Source organism: Sorex araneus, chromosome 6, assembly GCF_027595985.1.
Source record: "Sorex araneus isolate mSorAra2 chromosome 6, mSorAra2.pri, whole genome shotgun sequence".
In the NCBI taxonomy this organism is placed as follows: Eukaryota; Metazoa; Chordata; class Mammalia; order Eulipotyphla; family Soricidae; genus Sorex; species Sorex araneus.
In genome coordinates, this window is record NC_073307.1 from 94,819,475 (window position 1) to 94,844,876 (window position 25,402).

General features: G+C 61.2%; 1 protein-coding gene across 3 annotated transcripts; it reads left to right on the top strand.

Moving 5' to 3' along the window:
- The first annotated feature begins 11,049 nt into the window (after positions 1-11,049).
- PICK1 (protein interacting with PRKCA 1) lies at positions 11,050-25,238 on the top strand. 3 transcript variants are annotated; one of them, XM_004610504.2, is made up of 13 exons: positions 11,050-11,198; positions 11,467-11,564; positions 12,486-12,597; positions 17,414-17,542; positions 17,914-17,980; positions 19,444-19,533; positions 21,430-21,483; positions 21,775-21,837; positions 22,252-22,385; positions 22,633-22,725; positions 23,590-23,640; positions 24,250-24,394; positions 24,527-25,238. In XM_004610504.2, the coding sequence occupies exons 2-13, from the start codon at positions 11,524-11,526 to the stop codon at positions 24,796-24,798; spliced, it is 1,251 nt and encodes a 416-aa protein (XP_004610561.1). In that variant the 5' UTR covers positions 11,050-11,198; positions 11,467-11,523; the 3' UTR covers positions 24,799-25,238. The 3 variants fall into 3 exon arrangements, with proteins under 3 accessions (XP_004610561.1, XP_054997125.1, XP_054997126.1); XM_055141150.1 differs by having other exon boundaries at positions 11,053-11,198; positions 11,333-11,564; XM_055141151.1 differs by having other exon boundaries at positions 11,165-11,564; positions 24,532-25,238.
- Positions 25,239-25,402: the final 164 nt, after the last annotated feature.

Here is a 25,402-nt window from a genome sequence, read left to right on the forward strand (position 1 = left end):
AGGCCCTGTACGCAGGAGCCCCGAGTCCAGGCTCAACACCGCACGGTCCCCTAAGCACTGAGCTGGGAGGAGCCCTGAGCGCCACTGAGCAGAGGGCACCATGGGGCCGGAGCGACAGCACAGCGGGGAGGGCGTTTGCCTTGTGTGTGGCCAACCCGGGTTCGACCCCCAGCATCCCAAAGGGTCCCCTAGCACCACCAGGAATAATTCCTGAGTGCAGAGCCAGGAGGAACCCCTGAGCATCGCCGATGTACCCCCCAAAAAAAACCCAGGGTTAGAAGTGCCCCCAAACGGTGACCCTGGGCCCCGGGAAGGCTCTGCAGGCAGCTGACCCGATTCTCTGAGCACTCCCCCCACCAGCCCACGCGTCGTTCTGCCGCTTGGCATCCTGACCCCTCCGCCACGCGTGCAACCACTGAGGCCCGCAGGAACTCATAGGGGAGGCGGGGAGAGGAGGCTCCCACGGGAAATCGTCGTTCCCGCACGCGGGGACTCCCGGACAGTGCTCGGGCCGAGCATCGCTCTGGTGGCGATGGGCCGGGTGCTCATGACGTGCCCCCCCTCCGAGGCCCAAGTTCTGGGAGACACCAGAACCGCATCTCACACACACACGGTGATGTCCCGCATCTCACACACACACACACAGGGTGACGTCGGGGGTCCACGTTGGGCCGGGCTCAGTCCCAGCCCTAGGGGTCCCGGCACCAGGACCCGGCACCCATGACCCCGAAGCACTGCTCACTGTGACTCCCCCAGACAAAAGCCTGAGAAGGGTCTTGGGGCCTGGAGCGATAGCACAGCGGGGAGGGCGTTTGCCTTGCATGCGGCCGACCTGGGTTCGATCCCCGGCATCCCATAGGGTCCCCCGAGCACCGCCAGGGGTAATTTCTGAGTGCATGAGCCAGGAGTGACCCCTGTGCATCGCCAGGTGTGACCCAAAATAAAAGCAAAAAGAAAACCGAAAAAAAAGAGCGTCAGGGTCAGGTGGTGTGCAGGGGGCTTCTGGGGGCCCCCTCCACACTGCCATGGGGGTCAGCCAGGAACCAGGCTCCGTTCCCAGCCCCCCTCCTCCTCCTGCCCCTGCTCGACTCTGGACCCTGACACGGGCTGTTCCCTGGCCCTGCAGTGCTTGTCCCCGCGGCCCGTCTACCCGGCCTGCAGCTCCTCTCCCCTCCCAGCCAGCCCCGCCGGAAGCAGCCTCCGAGGGCAGGAAGTCACGGTACCAGGCTGGACCCTGGGTGCTCCCTTGAGAAGGCCTCCCCGGAGTCCTGTCTGGGTCCCTGTCCCCGGCTCGGGTGGCAGGGGAGAGAAACTGGCAGTTGTCAGGGTTCGGGGGGCCGGGGTGGGCCGGGGGCCGGGGCAGGGGGGCACAGGGGATTATGAGTGAATAAAGCTTTTGTTTTTTTCTTTTTGGGTCACACCCGGCGATGCTCAGGGGTTCCTCCTGGCTCTGCACTCAGGAATTACTCCTGGCGGTGCTCGGGCGACCCTATGGGATGCTGGAAATCGAACCCGGGTCAGCCGCATACAAGGCAAACGCCCTCCCCACTGTGCTATCGCTCCAGCCCCGCTGTGCAAAGTTTTTCTCAATGAAACGCAATTGCACGTGTAGGTATCAGAGTAAAGTGTAAATCTGGGGATGGGCGTGTTGGGCCCTACCTCTCGGTGCTCAGGGCTGACTCCTAGCTCTGTGCTCAGGACTCATTCCTGGGACGGAGCTGAGAAAGGGGGCTGCACTCTGGCCTGGCCCCCCACTGCAGCGAGGAGGCCCCCAGCGGCTATTGAAGGGAACCGGGGACCCCCCCTCCGAGGCCCTGACAGGCTACACCATCCATCAGCCCAGAGCACAAAGGGGTCATTAACCTTTGACCCCAGCCCCCTTAGAGCCACTTCCTCTGGAGGGCGGCTGCCCCGTCCCCCTAGGGCAAAGGCGGGCCTGCTGGATTCCACATAGTTGGGGTGTCCCCCGGCCCCGTGGGGAGTCTCAGCTCTCCAGGCCCGTCCAAGGCCCCCGGATTTTGGGAGCCACACCCTGGGCCTGCTGGGGTGCCCTGGGAGGACCCCCAGTGTGGTCGGGGGGCACCAGAAGTCAGAAAAGCCTCCCTGGACACGACTAGCCTGGCTGGCGCGTGGGATCCCCCGGCCGCACCCCAGACAGCAGCCGAGCCGGTCAGCGGGGAGTGCAGGATCCCAGGAAATGCCAGCAGCGGCTTAAGCAAACGGGGAGCAGAAAGAGCCCCCCAAACCGGTCAGAGGCCCCTCTACAGCCCAGCTCCTCCGCCAACAGCAGCTCCTGTTTGGCCTCGGCTCTGTCTGGGCCACAGGCTGCCCGGGCCCTCCGTCCACCCCGCCTTCTCCTCCGTCCCCCCTTCCCCGGGCAGCAGGTGTCCAAGGGCCAGAGGGGCCGAGCGGCAGAGCCGGCCAGTGTCTCATTCCTCGGCCGTGCGGAGGATTCTGGCCCGGGACCAGCTGCTCCTGCCTGCTGAGACGGAATCGTCCGCGGACAGATTTTTTTTCTGTTTTGTTTTTTGTTTGGGGCCACAGCCGGCGATGCTCGAGGGTGACTCCCGGCTCTGCGCTCAGGGCTCACTCCTGGCGGTGCTCAGGGAACCCTCGGGGATGCCAGGGGTTGAACCCAGGTCAGCTGCGTGCAAGGCAAATGCCCTGCCCATGACGGTGCTGTCATGCTGGGCCCTGCCTCCCAGTGCTCAGGGCTGACTCCTGGCTCTGTGCTCAGGGATCCCTCCTGGTGGGGATTGGGGGACCATGTGGGGGGGGGCCGGGGATTTGAACCAGGATCCTGGGTGGCACCCCACAGGGAAGTCAAACGCCTTAACGTCTGAACTATCGCTCTGGTCCTGTAGTGTTTAAAAAAAAATTAAATCCTCTATTTACAACTGTAATAAGAATTAAATTCCACAAAATATTTACAGAGGGGCTGAAGTGATAGCACAGCGGGGAGGGCGTTTGCCTTGCACGCGGCTGGCCCGGGTTCGATTCCCAGCATCCCATAAGGTCCCCTGAGCACCGCCAGGAGTAATTTCTGAGTGCAGAGCCAGGAGTGACCCCTGTGCATCTCCAGGTGTTACCTAAAAAGCAAAAAAAGAGAAATATTTACAGAGAAAAGCATAGAATGCCGGTCGGAGAGATAGTACAGTAGGGAGGGTGTTTGCCTTACGCGCGGCTGACCTGGGTTTTATTCCCAGCATCCCATACGGTCCCCCGAGCACTGCCAAGAGTAATTCCTGAGTGCAGGCCAGGACTAACTCCTGAGAAGTGTTGGGTGTAACCCAAAAAGCAAAAAAAAAAAAAAAACCATAGAATGTTCTGGATAATAGTTTGGCAGTTTAAGGAGGAAGAGGAGGAGGAGGAGGAGGAGGCTGGTTAAAAATAATAATAATAAAAGCGCAGGAGATTAGTCACTTGCTTGACACGTGGCTGCAGCCCTGGGACTCTGGCTTGAATCCTGGCACCACATACGGTTCCCTGAGCGTTCCCAGGGGTCACTCCTGAGTTCAGAGCCAGGAATAACCCCCGAGCACTGCCAGGCATGGCGCGACCTCCTCCTGCAGAGACAGAAAAGGAACGCGGCCAGGGAGGGTAGCTCAGAAGCCCGGGGCACATGCTCCGCATGGGGGAGCCCCGGGTTTGATCCCCAGCACGGCACGGTCCTCGAGCACCACTGAGAACGTCCCCTGAGTACTGAATCAAGAGTCGTTCCCCACACTGGGCCGTGGATGTAGCTTAGTGGCAAAACTCATGCCAGGCACATATGAGAACTGGGTTCAATCCCCAGTAGGGGAAAAAGAAAAAATTATATATGTATACATATATGCATATATATGTGTATATATGTATGTATGTGTGAGTGTGTAAATATATATATATATATATATATATATATGTATATATAACACTTGCCTTGCGACCTAACTACTGCACTCCTGGGCATTCATTACAGAGAAACAGAAGCTCTATGCCATGCTGAGTCCTAACAGGCTGGGGAAGGCAGCTCCTTTGGTTTTAGTAGAAAACCAGAAGCAAGCGAAGTGCCCTGCCGTGGCAGAATGGTGGACCAGAGCCGCAGGCAGCGGGGAATACTATGCAGCTGTGAAAAAGGAGCTAGGTCTTGAAACCAAGAACATTCAGGGTGCAGCACCAGGGGGTCATACGGAAGGGAAAAAGAAACCTCGATCTGGAAAATCCCATGCTGAGGGGCTCATCAAGATCACCTCGAGTCAAAGGACGTATTTTCAGAGGTGGAGACTAGAACGGTGGCTGGAGGGGTAGGCGAGGACTGTGTCACTTGTGCAGCGGAATAACTCGGCATTGTGACTGTGCTGGAGGCTACACGGGACTGTGTGCACATACACACACATACATGCACACACAAAGTACACATATCCCCACGTGTGAAGTACAGGGGCCTCACATATTTTTTATGGGGAGGGTCACATGCTGAGCGGTTACTCCTAGCTCTCCGCCCGCTCTCCTATGGCTCCAGCCCCTCTTTGTACAGTTTTTGCAGTTTCCTCTCAGTCTAGAATTATTTGAGAGGGGCTGGAGCTATAATACAGCGGGGAGGGCTTTTGCCTTGCATGTGGCCAACTCGGGTTCGATTCCCAGCATCCCATAGGGTCACCCGAGCACCGCCAGGAGTAATTCCTGAGTGCAGAGTCAGGAGTAACCCCTGAGCATCGCCGGGTGTGATCCAAAAAGTAATAATAATAATAATAATAACAACAACAACAACTAGAATTATTGGAGAAATGGAAAGTTAAAAGCACAACTGGAGACACACACCCCCCCAAAAAAAGCACAAGGTTCACCCCCAAGTGCTGACAGCTGGGACAGGTGAAGGGGCAGGTGTGGAGGAGGCAGGAAGCAGCTGCCCTGTCCACTGTCCGAGCTGGACGGAGACACGGTCCCCGGCACGGGAGGAGGGAGGCGCGGACGCCTGGTGCCAAGGAGGCAGGAAGGCCGCGGTGCTGCCAGAGTCCCACTCCCGGGCCGGGGGCTGCCGAGGGGAAGATGCCCCTGGAGCGGAAGGGACAGTGGCCCTGGTGAAGAGCGAGGGGCTGTCGGCCGTGGGGGCTCACACGGGACGGCGGGACGGACAGGCCAGAGGCAGCCCAGCGCCAGAGCTGGGACAGTGGACAGTGTCTGTCGGGGGGCTCAGGCGCTGAGGGTCCCTCCCCGGCTGCCCGGACCCTGAGTCACGGCGCATCTCGGCGGGTGTTGGGGTGACCCGCTTCTCCCTGGAGCTGGGGGAGAGAAGGAGGAGGAGGAGGAGGAGGGAGAGGGGAGGGGTACAGAGACAGAGACAGAGACAGACGCAGAGAGAGAGAGAGAGAGAGAGAGAGACAGAGAGAGAGAGAGAGAGAGAGCGCACGCATGGGAGCTGGGGAACAATGGGGCCCTGTCCTCGCCCCGCCACCCCCCCAGGCCCCCGTGGGCTTTCATCACTGACCCAACCCCAGGCGGAGCAGGAGGGGAAGGTCAGGGGTCAGCCCATTACACGCCAACAGAGCCAGGAATAGAAGTTGGTGAGCTGCGGGGGGTGGGGGGGCACATCCTCCCCTGGCGGCCAACAGGGAAGGGGGGGGGAGAGTGGGAATCCCGCGGCCCCCGGACTAGGAGGTCCTGGTTTGGTCCAAGCCAGAATGGGTCATGCGAGACCCTCTCATCTGCCTCTTCACTGGGCCCTCAGCGGGAGGGGAGGCCCCCCCGGGGTGCCCAGGCAGCAGGGGGGGCCAAGGACTCTCTCTGGCCCCCACTTCCGTCAGCCGCCAGGATCGGAGCTGACACCCCAACCTTCCCGGGCCTCCTGGGCCCCGCACGCCTGCAGGCGAGCTACAGTCACCTCCCAGCGGACTGCACGCGCCCTCCAGTGAGGCTCCCCCTTCTGCACCCTGCACCCCCTCCTTCATCCACGCATTCATTCATTCACAGACAAGCCCTGAGCATCCTTCCTTGCGGGGGATCAGACAGGCCGGGGTGGTCCTCCCTCAGGTGCTCACAGAGGGCTCCCGCACGGGGTGGCACGAATGTCAGGGCCAGGTGGTGAGGAATGTTCCAGGCACGGGGCAATGCAGGAGGAAAGCCTTGATGGGAACATTCCAGAATGTTCCAGAAACAGCGAGAGGCCAGAGGCCCCAGACAGGACGTGTGTGTGTGTGTGTGTGTGTGTGTGTGTGTGTGTGGAGGGAGGGGGCCAGTGTCCAGGCTCTCGGGGGAGAGACTTGGGGCTCACACTCAGCCGGAGATGCGGCTCCCAGGGCGGGGGCAGGAGATTCGGCCACGCTGGAGCCTGGCTGCGACCCCCAGCACAGCAAACCGCCCTGAGCACTGAGCGGAAAGCGGCCCTGAGTACTGCCAGGCGTGGCCCCCAAACAGACCCAACACTCCGCTGTGCCCGTGATGTCCACTTTACCCAGGCTCAGAGAGGGCAGACAAGGCACTCAGAGTCACACAGCCGGGGGCCAACTGTTCTCTGCAGCCTCCCCGTCCTGCCCCTTGCACGGAGCCGCTCGGACCCGGGGCTGGCTCCAGGCTCCAAGGGAAGCTTCGGTGTCTGGTTCGCTGAGCCCTCCTGCTTGCTGTCCACCCCCGCACAGTCCCCGAAGCACAGTCTGAGTGGGCTCTGGCCTGATCCACCTGGAGGGGAACCTGACCTTCCCGCTCAGGAAAGACCCACCCCCCAATCCCACAGCTCTTACCAGGGCAGGGCCTGTAATGACCAAGTCTGATGGCAGCCTGACTCACACCTTCCCAGCTCACACCTGCCCAGTTGGCCTGGCTCACACGTGCTGGCTCACACCTGCCAGTTCACAGCAGCTGACTCACACCTGCCAGTTCATAGCTGCCGGCTCACATCTGGCTCACACCTGCCGGTTCACACCTGCTGGCTCACACCTGCCAGTTATAGCTGCTGGCTCACACCTGCCAGTTCACACCTGTCGACTCACACCTGCCAGCTCATACCTGCTGGTTCACACCTGCTGATTCACACCTGCCAGTTCACACCTGCTGGCTCACACCTGCCAGCTCACACCTGCCAGACCACATCTGCTGGTTCACACCTTCCAGTTCACACCTGCCGGCTCACACCTGCCAGCTCATACCTGTCGGTTCACACCTGCTGATTCACACCTGCCAGTTCACACCTGCTGGTCCATACCTGCCAGCTCACATCTGCCAGACCACACCTGCTGGTTCACACCAGCCAGTTCACACCTGCCGGCGCACACCTGCCAGCTCATCCTGGTGCAGCAGCCTTCTGCTCCCAGGGCTCCTCAGGCAGCAGAGACTTTTGTCTCGCCTGCCTCTCGCCCTCGTGAGCCCTCCTGCTTGCTGTCCACCCCCACACAGCCCCTGAAGCACAGTCTGAGTGGGCTCTGGCCCGATCCACCTGGAGGGGAACCCGACCTTCCCGCTCAGGAAGGGGTGCGAGGCCTTGCTCTCCTCCTGCCCGTGTGGCCTCAGGGCCGGTCACGGTGCTCTCCACACGTTATCTGTGCAATGAATGGACTGAGATTGAGCAGCAGCCCGCCGAGGGGGAGGTCGGCATGAGGTGGCGCGGGGAAACTGCTGGGCCCAGAGTCGGGCCCCGGAAGCAGGGTCTGAGCCCGTGACTGTGTTTGACGGCAAAAGGGAAAATCCCAGCTCTGAATCTGTGCTGACGGTGAACCAAATTCCACCCACCCACCTCTGCTTGACCTTTCTGGAAGCCTGTGATGCGGGCAGTGAGTCAGAGGGAATCAGGCCGCGTGGTGGGGCCCCCGCAATGCCCAGGGATGGGCACACCAGGATCAGCGCGGACGGCACATGACCAGACCCGGCACCCACGGCCAGCGACTCAGCCCTGGGCCGCCGCCGGAAGCTCAGAGACGAGGCATTTCTCCACATCGCCACTGGGTGGCAGCACTCGCCCAGGAATACTGGGGTGCAGGGGCAGGACCCCGTCTAGGATTGCCAGGCTGGGCTCTTGGAGACCCAGATCCAAAGAAGGCTGAGACTTGCCTGGGTCACACGGGTTTTCAGCAGCGGGACCCTGCCAGTGAGGGGGATCATCTGCCTGCCTGGGGACACCCGGGGGCCACATCTGCAGAGGAGTTGCTGCCGGAAGGATGCCGTGGTGGCTTTGTCCCTCCTTTCCCCGCCAGCCTGGCCTGCCTCCCCCACCACAGTAAGCCCGGGACTCGGGGACTGTGCCTCGCGCCTTGTCACCCTCGCCAGCTGCGCCCCACATCACCACGCCCCCCCTCCAGGATCTCCTTCAACCCTCCCTGGAGATGACACTTCCTTCAGGAAGTCTGCCCAAGCATCTGGCCACAGAAACACACCACGGGGTCTCCTCCTGCATGGGGAGATTGGGGGGTGGATCCGAAGGGCGCCCTGCCCCCAGCTGAACAGACATCCCGCGCTCTGTGTTCCACATGCCGGCCTCCACCTCACAGTGCTCTGTGAACACAGTCTACACCCCTGCCTCAGGCTGAGCCTTGGTCACTCCAGCCATGCTCCAGGACCGTGCAGTACCGGGGATCAAACCTGGGGTCCCCCAGGTGAAGCCTAGCGTGACGCCTGCAGTGGCGTCCCAACATGCTGATCACGGCAGGAATGACACCCACATGGAAGAGAACGCTGGCCTAGAGAGGGGTGCAAGGAGCCATGTGCAGGCCGAGCATGTGGGAACCCCAAATTCTTTCCCAACCTGGTCCCCTGAGCAGTGCTAGGAGGGGCTGCAGGATGCAGCAACCGAGTTTGGGGGCCATAAAGCTGAGCCCCAAGTCTGCCTTATTTTTTTTTTTTTTTTGCTTTTTGGGTCACACCCGGCGATGCACAGGGGTTACTCCTGGCTCTGCACTCAGGAATTACCCCTGGCGGTGCTCAGGGGACCATATGGGATGCTGGGATTCGAACCCGGGTCAGCCGCGTGCAAGGCAAACACCCTACCCGCTGTGCTATCACTCCAGCCCCAAGTCTGCCTTATTTTTATTGGCAGGGGGTGGTGGTGCTTTGAGGCCACACTTGGCTGTGCTCTGTGCTCAGGGGTCACTCCTGGTGACGCTCCGCTCCGGAAACCCTAGGCAGTGCCAGGCCAAGGTAGGTTCTCTAACCCCTGCACCCTCTCTTCACCCCTCTGCTCGGGGGCTTGTCTTTCACAAGTGCATGGGACCCGTGTCCACAATCTTTAGCTCATCTGCCACCCCCCCCAGGTCCTCCATCTGCAGCGTGATGGAGGCTGGGCGGGCCCAGCAGCCTGTCGGGATGAGAGGTACCAGTCCTGGTAAAGTGGCTGCGTTTGAATTTTCTGCTTTCCAAAACCAAGATTCCGATGTGCAGGAAGGACTGGAAGGAGCCAGGCTGGCTGGGCCACTGACCACCTGGGAGACGGCTGGGCCTGGAGTGACAGCACAGCAGGTAGGGCATTTGCCTTGCACATGGCCGACCTGGGTTCAATTCCCAGCATCCCATATGGTCCCCCGAGCACGGCCAGGAGTGATTCCTGAGTGCAGAGCCAGGAGTGACCCCTGAGCATCGCTGGGTGTGACCCAAAAAGCAAAAATAAGTACACCTGGGAGATGGCTTCCCTGAGCCTTAGTTTCCCCACTGCTGCAAGGGTGGGGGGCAGACGGGTTCTCCTCTTGTGGGACTGTGAGAAACTTTATTTTATTTATTTATTTAATTGCTTTTTGTGTCACACCCTGTGATGCACAGGGGTCACTCCTGGCTCTGCACTCAGGAATTACCCCTGCTGGTGCTCAGGGGACCATATGGGATGCTGGGAATCGAACCCGGATTGGCCACGTGCAAGGCAAACGCCCTCCCCGCTGTGCTATCGCTCCAGCCCCCTGTGAGAAACTTTATTTTGTGGGTCACTCCAGCTATGTTCCAGGACTGTGCAGCACCGGGGGTCCAACCTGGGACCCCCCCCCCAGGTGAAGCCTGAATTCCAGCCCTCTGAGCCACCTCCTGGCCCAACAGTGTGTGTGAGAGTCCTGGGAAATGAAGAGTCGCAGAGCAGGGCGGCCCTGGGATGGCCGTCGCTATGGTGGCACCTGAACATCACTGGAGACAAAGATTAGCTCCCAGGGGGGTATGAGTAATGCGCCATCAGGGCTGTGGGAAACGGCGGGTCCCTCCCCTTCCTGTCCCCTTCCCTGTAAGACCCTGGGGCAGCCAGAGAAGGAAGCTGGACAGGACCCAGCTCAGGCTGCCCTGATGAGCAGATCCTCCAATGGCAGCCAGACTGAGACTGTGGGAGTGCGGTCCCCTCCAGGGGACCCCCTTTGCACAGCTGCAGCGGCGGTGGAGGTTGGCAGGGAGGTGAGAGCTGGACTTGTCAGCCAGGAAGCAGAGATGTTACTTCCTGGGTCTCAGGTATGTGGGGGCAGGGACTTTCAACGGACCCGGGCACCTGTTCTTCATGGGTTAAGAAGACAGTGGGATGTAAGGAACCTCTCACCAAGTGCCACAGGAAACACCCGCCTGGATGTCCTGAGTTCACATCTGGGGGAGAGGCACAAAGGGGCAGGTGACATGTGTCCAATGTGCGGTTCACAGTAGAGCCGCTGAACACGGAAGTACAGGGGTTAAAAGGGCCGTGGATCCTTCGGTCTCGGGGGGGGGGGTCAAGATATGGACTTTAGCCCAAGTTGTGGGCTCTGAACTAAATATCTTCCCCTCTCCGGCCCTTGGACTTCTAACTCGCAACGCCGGCATTTCGGAGGCTCCTTCTAACGCCGACATTGCCCTTCTCGTGGCACTTAGGATGGGGGTACTGCAAATGAGACAGGGAGGTCGCAAGGCGTGCTGTCCTGCGATACTGGCCCGCAAGCCTCCCCGCCCGAGGATGCTTCCGTTGCCACAGCAACCGGCCGGCCGGCGTGGTCCCCGGCGTCCTGCTGAGGATGCTGGGAAGAGGCTTGCCCTTCCCAAGATGGCGGCGGCTAGCGACCAAGGGGCGGGGCGAGCGCTGCCGGCCGGTCCGGGCCTCCCCTGCGTTTCCATTGCTCCCGCTAACGGCGAGCTTCCGTGAATACTCTTTCCCTTTCCTGATTCTGGGAGCCCCGGGAGCCAGGCAGGGAAGGTTCGTCTGCCGGGATTGGGGCGAACACCCAGAGCGGGGAGGCGGGACTTCCGCGTGCGGGCGGAAGTGACGCCACAGTCGCGGCCGCAGACAGGTGGAACGGCAGGTGGGTACAGGTGCCAGCCTGGCGCGGAGCTGGCTGTGAGGCTGACGCTTCCGGTGGACGACAGAGGCAGCTCCCCAGGGCCTGGAGTCCCGCGGGGCGGGTTCTGGGCTCTGAGCCCACCGTCTGGCCTGCAGGTCCCCCTTTGGACCCAGAAGAGGCACCTGCCCGCCCCGGGACCCCGCCCCCACTTCCCGCGCCGCCGGGCTTCGGGCTGGGCGCCTCGGACCCTGCGCTTCCTCACCCTCCGCACTCTCTCTCCCGGCTCCAGTCACGCACTCCCCTGGCGAGCTGGGTCGCTAGCCCGCCCGCCTCAGCTCTCGGGACCATGTTTGCAGACTTGGATTATGACATCGAGGAGGATAAGCTGTGAGTACTTTGTTCCCCCAGGCCCCGGGGGTGCAGGCGCTCCGGGCCTCGGGATCCCCAGCCTCTCCGTGCCCCCACCAGCCCTTTCTCCTCAGCGGGGCATCCGATTGGGCACTGCCTCTGCCGTGCATCCTTCCGTCCGCCCGTGCATCCGTCCGTCGGGGCTGTGGCTCTCGAACGGGGCAAACGTTATGGGCCACAAGGGCGCTGGTGGACAGAGACCAGCCCAGCGGGCGCAGGGCAGATGCAGCGGAGCCGCTGCTGGGCGGCCAGGGAGGCTCCTGAGATGGCCATCCAGAATGGGAAGCTGAGTGGGAATGGCCTGGCGCAGACCCCGGTGCAGACCGTCCATGGCACGGGCTTTTTTTTTTTTTTTTTTTTTAAAAAGTTTGTTTCCCCACTGACTGTTTCTGCCTCAGACCCAGGACGGAGTGCAGTGCCCTCGGCTGTGCTGGGCCCTGAGCTGGGCTTGGCATCGGGGGGTTGTTAACAGATGTCTAGAGCAGAAGGGACATTGGTTAAGAGTATTGATCACACACCTGGTGAAGTAAGCGTTCGTTGGCTGTAGAAATGGAGAGACAGGGTGGGGGGGATAGCGTTTGACAGCAGCTTCTCAGGGAGGTGTCCACGAATCCCCTCTTGGGCCCCGAGACTCTGGCGCCAGCCTCCAGCTTAGACCCACGGAGAGGAAGGGGCACCTGCATTTATGCCGGGCCTGCTGCGGGCACCTGCCGGGCACTCATGCTGCAGCTCCTCCAGTGGGTTGCACTGTGTGGCCGGGAGACTAAGCCAGAGACAGGGACGGCCCCCGGATGCGAGCTGGTCCACGCAGTGTGGCTGTCCGCATCCCTCAGGGTCTCCCGCCCCGTCTCTGCCCCTGGCCCCTCCCCGGGGGACTCAGCGCTGCTCCTGTCTCTCCAGCGGGATCCCCACCGTGCCTGGGAAGGTCACCCTGCAGAAGGACGCGCAGAACCTGATCGGCATCAGCATCGGCGGAGGCGCCCAGTACTGCCCCTGCCTCTACATTGTCCAGGTTCGGCCACCTCCCTCCCTGGCGTGGACGCTCCAGCCCGCCAGTGCTGCCCCGGCCCCCGCTGCCCTCCTGCCACCCCCCGCCCGGCTCGCTGCTCTTTCCCTGGCTGTGCTCCTTCTCCAGGCCTCCAGGGTGCCCAGGGCCGGCCCGACGGACTTTCCCTGCAGTCAGCCCCGCACCTGCCGTTTTTGAAGTGGAGTTGTTAATGAGTTGGCGTCGTGGGGAGATGCCAGTGCGCTCTCCTGCTTAGTAGCACTGCCGACACACCACGTACACACCACAGACACACTACCGACACATCATGGACATACAATGGACACATCACGGACACACCATGGACACACCATGGACACACTATGGACATACCACACACACACCACGTACACACCACAGACACACCACGGATACACCATGCACACATCGTGCACATATCAGACACACCACAGACACATCAGGGGCACATCCCACAGACACACCACGGACACACCATACACACACCATACACACACTATGGACATACCACCCACACCACAGACATATCATGGACACACCATGCACACACTATGGACACACCATGCATACAACACAGACATACCATGCACATACTATGGACACACCACGGACATACCATGGACACACCATGGACACCCTATGGACACATCACAGACACATCATGGACAGACCATGCACACAACACAGATATACCACAGGCACAACACTCACACACTACGCACACACCATGCACACAATATACCACAGCACATCATCTATACCACAGACACATCACAGATACACCACAGATGCATCGTGGACAAACCGTGGGCACCCCATGGACACACATGGATGCACCACAGACATACACCGTGGACATACCACAGGGCTCAAGCAGTAGCATAGCAAGTCGGGCATTTGCATTGCACACGGCTGACCTGGGTTCGATTCCCAGCATCCCAAATGGTCCCCGAGCACCACCAGGAGTAATTCCTGAGTGCAGAGCCAGGAGTGACCCCTGAGCATCACAGGGATGGCCCCAAAAGGGAAAAAAAAAAAACAAAAGGACACACCACAGACCACCATAGACACACGGCGGCATTGTGGCCTGAAAGGGCACTTGGTGTGATTTCTATCTTGTGTCAACTGTAGACACACGGATCGTTTCAGCATGTGATTTGTCTTGAAGAATGTTCTGTGTGCCCCAGAGAAGAATGTGCATCCGGCTTTTGGGGGTGCGGAGGGCCTGTGCTTGTCTATTAATGTTCTGTTCTGTCTGTTAGTTCACTTTATATACTTCACAAATCATTTGGTGCATGTATGTGGTTATATCCTCTTGAGCTGTTGCTGTCTTTTTTTTTAAAAAAAAATCAAGTATAATAGAGTTTTTATCTTTCCTACAATGACTTTTTCTTTAAATTGAATCACTGTGAGACACAATTACAGAACTTTCACGATTGAGCTTCGGTCACACAGTGATCAAACACCCATCGCTCCACCAGTGCACATTCCCCGCCTGCCACCCCCGCCCCACCCAGACAGCTGTTTAACTAGTATGCAGTGTCCATCCCCATCTCCAGCTACTTTTTTTTTTGCTTTTTGGGTCACACCTGGCGATGCACAGTGGTCACTCCTGGCTCTGCACTCAGGAATTACCCATGGCCGTGCTCAGGGGACCCTATGGGATGCTGGGAATCGAACCCGGGTCAGCTGTGTGCAAGGCATATGCCCTCCCCGCTGTGCTATTGTTCCAGCCCCTCTCCAGCTACTTTTAAAAAAAAACTAAATGCTTCTTGGGCTGACCACTTGGTCTGACCACTCCTTCTGTCATTGTCCTGCTGGATTGTTTCCATCGCTCAGTCTGAGTCTGTTTGTCACGAGACTTAAGTGTGTCTCTGTGAGTAGCAAGAGGTGGGGCCAGAGTGATAGCATAGCAGGTAGGGCGTTTGCCTTGCACATGGCCGATCAGGGTTCAATATCCGGCATCCTGTATGGTCCCCCGAGCCCCACCACAAGTAATTCCTGAGTGCAGAGCCAGGAGTAACACCTGAGCATTGCCAGGTGTGACCCCCAAAATTAAAAAAGCAAAAACTATATTTTTAAACAAAGGTGATCTGGCCTTTTTCGGGGCTGCAGTGGTCCCAAGAGGGCCCCCCACCTACATCAAAACAAGTAGGTTGAATTCTGTTCCCAATGTATCTAGCCACTAGCATTTAGAGAAATAAAAAAGCTGTTATTGCCATTTCTTTCTGTGAGGAATGTGGTGTTTGGTGTTTTTCATTTTGGAAAGCCATTCAATATTCCCAGCTTTATTTATTTATTTATTTATTTCACCTTTACTTTAAATGTAACAAATGCCTTCTGTTGTTTTTTCTGAGAATATTTTTATCCCTGCCTCAAATTGAGTGATAGCCTTGCAGGGTAGAGAATTCTTGGTTGGAGTTTCTTTTCATCCAGTTCTTTGAATATACCGTTCCATTCTCTTTCTGTTTATCAAGTTTCATACGAGAAATCAGCTGTGAATTTTAATGTTGTTTCCTTGTATAGGCTTGTGTCTATTGCTTTTTTTTGAGGTTTCGTTTGTTTGTGTGGCGGCCACACCCGGCTGTGCTCAGGGATCACTCCTGGCAGTGCTCAGGGGACCATTTGGGGTGCCAGGGATCAAACCTGGGTCATCAGACATCCTCCCCTCCAGCCCTTCGATTGCTGCTTTAAGGCGGGGGTGTCCTTTTGGTTCTTGCCATTCTGAGTACATCTTGGTATAAATCTGCTTTTAATTTTTTTTTCTTTTTGGGTCATACCGGCACTGCACAGGGGTTACTCCTGGCTCTGCACTCAGAACTTACTCCGGTGGTGCTCGGGGAACCCTATGGGATGCTAGGAATTGAACCCGGGTTGGCCACGTGCAAGGCTAACGCCCTCCCCGCTGTGCTGTTGCTCCAGCTCCTGCTTTTAATTTTTTTCTCTTGGTCTTTGGGCCACACCTGGCCGTGCTCGAACCCTGATTCGGGTTTGATTCATATTTGGTCCCCTGAGCTCAGGCAAGCCCTGTGCACCACTGGGTGTGGTTCCAAAACAGAACCCCTCCCCCCCCAAAAAAAATCTTTTCTATTATGGAATTTGATGACTTATTGATGCCATGTGCCCTGTCTTCGGAGCTGCTGGTTCTTTTCCATTGCTGCTGGAAAAGTTTGGTTTTAGGGGTTTTTTTGCCACCCCCAGCAATGCTCAGGGCTTAGGACACTCCTGGCTCTGCACTCAGGAACTGCGCATGGCCGGGTTTGGGATTTCAGGGATCGAACTCAGGGTGGCCCCTGCACGTCCTGCCGGGCTGTCACCGCCGTGCTGTCACTCGGCCCCTGAAGCCGCCAGCTCCGTTTTTGCCTCTTCCCCTCTCCTGGTGTGTATTGTCCTGCGGGGGGCCGAGCCCCTTCTTCGTTGCTTTGTGCTTGTTTGCTTTTGTTTGCTTTTCCTTATTCTTGCTGCCTTGAGGGAGTCAAGTGTGATCCCTGCGCGCCAGCTGACCTGAGCTGGGACAGCCAGTCACAGCCAGTTCAGTGCCCAGGGCTCCTCTGGGTTCTGGTCCTGGTGAGGGCTTAAATGCTCGAATCCTCGGGGCTGGAGCGATAGCACAGCGGGGAGGGCGTTTGCCTTGCGCATGGCAGACCCGGGTTGGAGCCCCGGCATCCTATAGGGTCCCCCAAGCACTGCCAGGAGTAATTCCTGAGTGCAGAGCCAGGAGTAACCCCTGTGCATCGTCAGTGTGACCCAAAAAGAAAATAATAATAATAAATAAATAAATAAATAAATAAAAATGCTCGCATCCTCACAGCGGCGATGACTGACGCGTGCCCTGGATCACAAGGGCTGATTCTCAGCTCCATTTTGCCAGCTGCTCTTTCTTTCTTTCTTTCTTTCTTTCTTTCTTTCTTTCTTTCTTTCTTTCTTTCTTTCTTTCTTCCTTTGCTTCTTTCTTTCTCTCTTTTTTTAAGCAAATGAAACATTTCTCATGTAAGGTGCATGCTTTTTTCTGAGACACAGCAGCACTGCACACTGGTCACAGGGGAGTGCAGACATGCCTTAGATATGTCCCGGGAAACCAAAGATGCGTGTGACATGCTCGATCGTGGTGCTCAGAATTCACTCCTGGCAGTGCTCAGGAGATACATCCGTGTGGTGGGGTTTGAACCAGTGTCAGCTGCATGCAAGGCAGGAACCTTAACCCCTGGGTTAGTTCTTTGGCCTATGACGAATGATTCTGTTTTGCTTTGAGGTGTTCAGGACTTACCCTGGCTCTGTGCTCAGGGATTGCTCCTGGTAGGGTTCAGGGGACCGTATGGGGTGCCAGGAATCGAACCCGGGTCGGCCGCATGCAAGCCAAGCACCTTACCTCTGTATTACGGCTCCGGCCCGTACTGGTTTCTACAGAATACAAGTCAGAGGCACCCAGAGCATTCACTAAGGAACGACCCCCATTTCTGGTCTTACTTTTCCACCACCCCACAGACATCCTGTGTCCTCTCAGTGGCCAGTTCTCCTGCCCCGCCTCCCCTGTCCACCTGGCGGCCGTCTGCACTGTGTCATCTACACAGCAGGGGCGGTGCACCGTGCTGTTGCTGGCATTGCTGTCCCGCGCCCGTGTCGTCACCTCACCCCTGCTCTGACCAGGCCCCCCTGGTCTGCAGTCGAGTCCCCTGCTCTGAGCTCTTGTTCTTTCTGGGGGGCCGGCCTCGAGTGGGCGGGGGGCGGTAAGTAACTGTGTGTCTCTGGGGCAGGGCCGCCCCCTGCCATCTCTTCTCACTCCCTGCCTCTCCCTGCGTTCCAGGTCTTCGACAATACCCCAGCTGCCCTGGACGGCACCGTGGCCGCGGGGGATGAGATCACGGGCGTCAACGGCAAGTCCATCAAGGGGAAGACAAAAGTGGAGGTGGCCAAGATGATCCAGGCGGTGAAGGTGAGCCGGCGCCTGGGCCGTGCCCTCTGTGAGCCCCGCACACCTCCCTGAGCCTTTCCGGGAGGCCCTGTGGCATGGGGCGGCCCTGGGAAAATGACGACGTACAGGTTTGGGGGACATGAGGGGGCAGGACCCCTCACCTGGCTGGAGCACGGCGGGATTGGGGTGGGGGCGTGGTAGGACTCCTCATCCGCCTGGAGCACTAACAGAGTCCTCCTGACTGGCTTTGGGGCTGGGGGTTGCTGAGGGGTGGGGACCACGGCTGCCCCGGCCTGGACCCTCCACAGAGACGGGAGGAGGGCTCTAGGCTCCTCCGGCCCCAGACGCAGGGCGCAGGGTGTGGCGCTCCTCTCAGCCCCGTTTCCTTGCAGGGGGAGGTGACCATCCACTACAATAAGCTGCAGGCAGACCCCAAGCAGGGCATGTCCCTGGACATCGGTGAGCGGCCAGCAGTGTCTTCCCTGCCTGGGTCCGACCCCCAGCCTCCTCCCTGGGATCGGGCAGCCCTAAGGTGGTGCTTTGAAGGCCCCTCAGTAACCCAGACCCAGGTCCTCACACCGCCTACCAAAGGGGCGGGCACTGCACGGCTGCTCCTGCAGGCCCCGCCCCTCCTCGGCCCCGCCCTCCTCGGCCCCGCCCTCCTCAGGCCCCGCCCCTCCTCAGCACCGCCCTTCTCAGGCTCCACCCCTCGGCACCACCCTTAACAGGCCCCGCCCCTCCACAGCACAACCCTTCCCAGGCCCCGCCCTTCTCAGGCTCCGCCCCTCGGCACCACCCTTAACAGGCCCCGCCCCTCCCCAGCACAGCCCTTCTCAGGCCCCGCCCTTCTCAGGCTCCACTCCTTGGCACCACCCTTAACAGGCCCCGCCCCTCCCCAGCACTGCCCTTCTCAGGCCCCGCCCTTCAGCACCACCATTCTCAGGCCCCGCCCCTCAGCATCGCCCTTCTCAGGCCACGCCCTCTCTGCACTGCCCCTTTCAGGGTAGACCTCTCCACAGCAAGACCCTCTCAGACTCTGCCCCTGGTTACCCGCCTAGTACTGCTGTTCTTAGGCTCCACCCCTCAGCACCATCCTTCTCAGGCTCCGCCCCTCCTTAGTCCTGCACTCCTAGGCTCCGCCCCTTCCAGCCCTATGTTTCCTCTAAGCCCCGCCCCTCTAGGATCCACACTTCTCAGCCCTGTCCCCCAGGCTCCGCCCCACAGCCCCTCCCGTCTCAGGCTCAGCGCCTGCGGCCCCACCCCTGCCAGTGCCCTGGAGGGCCCCAGATCGGCCTGGCACTGAGACTAGTTAGGGTGTCCCTAGACTCCCTTCTGTCCCAGCATGCCCTGAGTCTTGGTCTGTAGAAACTTCTAGACTCTAGAGCGGGACCCATCAAGGTCTGAGACCAGGAGGGCTGTGCCCAGGTGACTGCACCCCCAGCTACTGACCAGGCGGGGCCATCTCGGGGTGTCAGGGAGGAGGTCGAGGCCAGAGATCCCTGCCCGGATCTGTTTCCTCTGAATGCCCTTGGTGCCATCCTGGCCGGCTGAGCCTCAGATGTGGGCAGGCTGGGGCATCTCCGCCGGGCCCCCTGTCCTGGCACCCTGGCCTCCTCTTGGACGACTCTTGGCCACTCCGCCTCAGTGACACCCACTAGCCACCCTCATGTCCTGTCCTTGGCCAAGCACTTTACCATTGCCTTGTTCCCGCACCCCCAGAACAGACCAGGACGGGCCCCATCCCCCACCCCGAACACTCCCACTCCACCCACCCCACAGCAAACCCAGTTTCATCCCTTCCACCCTGGTGCTGATGAGCCTGGGCGGGGGCGCGCAGGGGGTGGGGTGGGGGGTCAGGTATGTGTTGGGGGTCCAGCCAGCAGCCCGCCGTCTCCCCTGAACCCGTCTGCTGGTGCCCCCAGTGCTGAAGAAGGTGAAGCACCGGCTGGTGGAGAACATGAGTTCGGGGACGGCAGACGCCCTGGGCCTGAGCCGGGCCATCCTGTGCAACGGTGAGCCCCTGCCCCGCGCAGCCCCCTCGGGCTGGCCCGGCCTCCGCCCGCGCCCGCTCTTCCGGAGCGTTTCCTGCGCCCGTGGCGTGTCCCCGACTGGTACTGGGGAGCCCTGTGCGCCGCTGCCCGGCCCACCGCCCCGCGGCCCTGCCACCCTGCGTTCCTGCCTTTGCCCAGGAGGTGGCGCCGCTGCCCTCGTCTGCGCCGCCCGGGCTGGAGGCGGCGGCGGGCAGGGGAAGCCGCGTCCACGCGCTTCGCACCCACGCACGGGGCCTGGCCCTCGCGTTGCGTTGTCGCAGCCGGGCGTATAAATAGCCGCGGCGCTGGCTGGGGAGGGGGCGCGGCTATAAATATCCAGAGAAACTGTGGGCTCAGCGGGGCCCCGGGCTGCACCGGCTGGGGCTGGAGGCGGGGCCCGAGCGCCCCAAGGTGGCCGCGGCTATTCTCGGCGCGGCGGGCTATAAATCCCCGTTACTGTAGTTACCGCGCTTCGGGATGAAATTAGAACCGGTGCTCGTGTTTTTCCCCCCCCAAACCTTGCAATTTCCCCCGCCTGAAATAGGGTTTCTAAAATGGAAGCGCGCGCTCGCGCGTCCCGTGACCCAGCTAAAAACAACAGCCGGCGCTTACGTGGCGCCTTGGCTGCCAGGCGGCGCTGGGCAGCGGGCCGGGGCTCTGCGCGCCGGGAGCGGAGGCCAGCTGCGTGCCCGGCACCTCCGAGCACGTCTGGGGCGCCCCCGTCCACCTCCTCTGCCCGGAGGTGGCCTCAGGCGGCTGTGCCCTGGCCCAGGTCAGCGGAGCGGGGTACGCAGGAAGTGCCCCCACCTGGCCCACCTCTCTGTGGGACGGTGGTGGAGGGGCCCATGCCTGGTGGGGGGTAGGAGCCGACCTCACCCCGTGGGGCGGGAGGGGAATGTGCCAGCACCTTTGTATCCACCCCTGCCTGTTCCTGAAGATTTTCGTCAGACCCACTTGCCCCCACTCACAGCACTGCTGCCAGTTACGGCTGCTGACCCGGCTCTCATATCCCGCCCCTGTCCCTGGGTCTCATGGGACCCGTACACACAGGTGTCTCACACAACAGGTGTGTGTACATGCAGCTGTCTGCGCATAGCAGGTCTGTATTCATGTAGGTGTTTACACACAGCAGGCGCGTGTACACACGGGCATTTACACACAGCAGGTGCGTGTACATGCAGGTGTCTGCACACAGCAGGCACAAGTACATGCAGGCATTTAGACGCAGCATGTGCATCTACACAGGTGTTTATACACAGCAGGTGCATGTACACGCAGGCATTTACACACAGCAGGTGCATGTACATGCAAGTGTTTACACAGCAAGTACATGTATATGCAGGTGTTTCCGCACAGCAGGTGCATGTACACAGGTGTTTATGCACAGTAGGTGCATGTACATGCAGGCATTTACACATAGCAGGTGCGTGTACACTCAGGTGTTTACACACAACAGGTACATGTACACATAGCATTTACACACAGCAGGTACAGGTACACACAGGCATTTACACGCAGCAGGTGCATGTACACTGCAGGTGTTCCATAGATACCTGGTAAGCAAATATGCGATCAGCAAGGCTCACTCCACAGTGCTCTCTTGACACTCTTTCTGAACCCCCTCCCCCCAGATTGTTCTTCTGCCCCTTGTCTGCCTTTCCTGTCCACCCCCCAGTTAGAGCGCCTGTCGCTGGTCCCAGCCCCGCCTGCGCGGGTTCGGTGGGAACCCCGGAACCTCAGCAGTGCCGTGTCCTGTGCCCACCAAGCTCTGAGCTGCGTCGGGCTGCTCTGGGGGCCGCCTCTCCCTTCCCGCCTGGCTGGGCCTCGGGGCAGCTCCCCACGGCCGCTGAGACCTGCCAACCCACCTTCTCCCCACAGATGGGCTGGTCAAGAGACTGGAGGAGCTGGAGCGCACGGCCGAGCTGTACAAAGGTGGGCAGGAGGCGCTCTGCGCGGGGCGGGGAGCGGCCCTTTTGGGGACCACAGCTTTCCAAAGGGTGGCTCCCTAAAACCTCAAACGGCAGCACCTGTCCATGCAGTGAGCCCCCGTGTCTGCAGGGACCAGGGCGTGGGATCTGCCCTCCGGCCTGTGGAGGGCCCGGCTGGCCCATCTGCATGCTAGAAGGCTGGGGTGTCGCTAGAAGGCTGGGGTGTCGGGAACCCGGGAACAGAGCCGAGCGCGGAAGGGAGCGGGGTCAGCGTCCTCTCCCCCACCTCCTGCAGGGATGACAGAGCACACCAAGAACCTCCTCCGGGCCTTCTACGAGCTGTCCCAGACACACCGGGGTAAGAGCACCCAATCCACTGCGTGGCCGCCTGCAGTGGGGTGCAACCCCTCCCATTCCTCCCGCGGGGCGAAGACCGTCTCTCCAGGGGGCGTGACCAAACTCTCCAAGGGCGTGACTTAGCTCTTCAGGGGCGTGGCCAAATTTCCTGGGGGCGTGGCCAAACGCTCCCAAGGGTGTGGCTTAGTACTCCTGGGGGCGGGGCCAACTTTCCTAGGGGCGTAGCCAGGCGCTCCTGAGGGCGGTGCCCGGCTCTCCCACCTATACATCAGTGCTCCAGGGGCGTGGTCTGGTACCCACGGCTATGAACTCTCCTTCTTCGGGACAGTCCCCAGCCCCGCTGCCTGGCCTCCCCCAAGTCCTGCTTTCACAGTAGCGTTCAGTCCAGGTAGCCTGCGGCCACGCTGTCTTGCAGCCTTTGGGGATGTGTTCTCTGTGATCGGGGTGCGGGAGCCCCAGCCGGCCGCCAGCGAGGCTTTCGTGAAGTTCGCGGACGCGCATCGCAGCATCGAGAAGTTTGGCATCCGGCTCCTTAAGACCATCAAGCCGGTAGGCGCGTGGAGCCCGCGGGACGACCAGGGCGGGCCAGCGAGGGGACGCAGGCTGCCTGCAGGAGGGCCCGCCGGCCCGGCCCGGGTCCCTGCCGGCCAAGGCCGCTGGCGCGGGTCAAGGTCCCGGGTCCTTTGGTGCTGGTCCCCCGGGAGGAAGGAGGCCTCGGTGCCTCTCGCTGTGCCACTCTGGCCCGCCCGTCGCTCTGCCTGGCTTGGGGGGGCTGAGTGCGCACCCCCCCTTCCAGATGCTGACCGATCTGAATACATACCTCAACAAGGCCATCCCCGACACGCGCCTCACCATCAAGAAGTACCTGGACGTGAAGTTCGAGTACCTGGTGGGTGCCGGGGCCCAGGGGCGCGGCTGGCCGTGGGGTCACAGGGCCTTCCCCTGTCGCGTCTGGGGAGGTGGGACCCCCCAGCCCGGGGCCTTAGTCGGGCCCGTGGGGGCTGGTGCAGGCAGAACCTGAAGACTGGGCCCCTCGGGGCTCATTCATTTTGAGGGGGCCCGATTTTTTTTTTTTGCTTTTTGGGTCACACCCAGCGATGCTCAGGGGTTACTCCTGGCTTTGCACTCAGGAATTGCTCCTGGCAGTGCTTGGGGGACCATATGGGATGCCGGGGATCGAACCCGGGTCGGCCACGTGCAAGGCAAACGCCCTACCCGCTGTGCTATCGCTCCGGCCCCCTTGAGGGGGCCCGTTTATCTGGTGGGTTCCCCAGTCGCGGGAAGGAAAGTGCCTGCTAGGGTCAGGGGGTGTCGGTCAATTTTGATTTGTTTGGGGGGCCACACCTGTCAGTGCTCAGGGCTGCTCCCAGCTCTGTGCTCAGAGGTTGCCCCTGACGGTGCTCAGGGTGGAGTCTGGGGCGCCCTCCTGCGGCGTCTGCGGGCCCCCCCCCCCCCGCCCCGTCCTTTGGGCCCCTCCCCCGCCCCGAGAATGCTCGTGCTGAAGGGATGGTTCTCTGCCCAGAGGAGTCGGGACGCTCTGGTCGGCCACCCCAGGGCACCTCTGGCCTGAGCTCCCGGGCCGTTGGCACCTCCTGCCCACCCACCCCTGCCCCTCGGGGGCCCCCGCTCCGTCCCAGCCCCCTCCCGCACTACACACACCCCCAGGCGCCGCTTCTCCCACACACGGTCATCAGGGCTGTGGGGCCCGTGTCCAGGGGTCCCAGCCGTGCTGACCAGCTCCCCTGTCCCCCAGTCATACTGTCTAAAGGTGAAGGAGATGGACGATGAGGAGTACAGCTGCATCGTGAGTGTGGGCGCGCGCCAGAGGTGCCAGGTGCACCGGGGAATGGGGAGGGGGGACTCAGTTGATTCTTGTGCTGCCCCCCAGCCCTGCCCCCAGACTCAGGGAGTTGACGCAGGAAAGCGCACTCCTTGCTCCCAGAGGCGCTTTCAGCTTGCTTAATTTGTCATTTTGCACCGCACCTGGCATTGCCCAGGGCCCCCCCCAGGTGCCCGGTGGACCCGGTGTGCCCGGGAAGGAACCCGGCGCCCCGCGTACCCAGCGTCGTACCTCCCCGTGAGCCCTTTCCAGCCTGCATGCTGCCTTGGAAGCATTTAACGTTTGTTGTCCTGGGAGGCGAGTGCTCCCAGCAGTGCTCAGGCAGCCCAGAGGTGCTGGGTAGGGGGGGCTGCTCTGGGGTTCGAACCCTTGGCTTCCCGCTCCCCCAGGCCCCCTAAGGCTTCCTCTTTGGATGCCAGGGCCCGTGTCGGCCCCTCTCGCGGCTGTGACTCGGGCGGTGCCCGCCTCAGCGCCCGGCCTGCACCTTCAGAACGTGGGGCCCAGGGCAGCGAGGAGGTGCCGGGCTTGGCCGCCCCCTGCCCGCTCCCTGAGGGCCCCCCGCCACCGTGGCAGGCCCTGGGGGAGCCGCTGTACCGCGTGAGCACCGGCAACTACGAGTACCGCCTGATCCTGCGCTGCCGCCAGGAGGCGCGCGCGCGCTTCTCCCAGATGCGCAAGGACGTGCTGGAGAAGATGGAGCTGCTGGACCAGAAGCACGGTGGGTAGGGCGCCCCCTGGCGGCGGCGGCGGCGCGGCCCCGCCCTGGCCCACCCGCGCGGGGCTCCTGCGGACTCGGGGTGGGGGCTGTGGGGGAGGCCGGCCCCGCCCACTGCTGCGCCCCTCCCCGCAGTCCAGGACATCGTGTTCCAGCTGCAGCGCTTCGTGTCCACCATGTCCAAGTACTACAACGACTGCTACGCGGTGCTGCGGGACGCCGACGTCTTCCCCATCGAGGTGGACCTGGCGCACACCACGCTGGCCTACGGCCTGGGCCAGGAGGAGTTCACCGACGGCGAGGAGGACGAGGAGGACGAGGAGGACACGGCCTCCAGGGAGCCCTCCCGGAGTGTGCGCGGGGCCGCGGGGCCCCTGGACAAGGGTGGGAGCTGGTGTGACTCCTGAGTGCCCCCCTCCCTCTGCGGGGCGCACAGCTGTGGGGGGTAGGGTGAGTGGGAGGACCACCGCCCCGGGGGGCGGGGGCGCATAAAGGCCTGCTGGCTCGGGGCGCCTGCCTCCCCGTTCCTCTGTGCTAGCGGACACACCCCAGGCCACGCCCAGGCGAGGCAGCTTGGGGTCTGGACACGGCCCCTCGGCCCCCCGGCCCCCGCTCCCCCGCCTGGGCCCACTCCCCGCTGGCGGCCTCTGCCGAGCAGAACGGGCCGAGAAAGGGGGTGGAGGTGGCAGGAGCCCGTCCCCTGGGGGCTGCGGGCCCACCCCAACCTGCCCCTGCGTGAAGTGGGGGTCCCCACGCCCTCCCCACTCGCACCTTGGCGGCCTTTATTTATTTGACCCCGTCCTGGGCGGCGGGGCTGGTATTGAATAAACATGTCAGCGTCGCTGCATCTCTGGCCTCGCCCTCCCCTGCGCTCGCCCCCCTCCCCCCAGGCCTGGGGGGGCCGGTATGGGAGCAGAGTGCGGTCCGGGGGGTTCAGCCCGGCCACCTGCCTCTGCCGCCAGGTCTCGCCCCATCTGTGACGCGAGCAGACAGACCGACCGACCCCCCAAA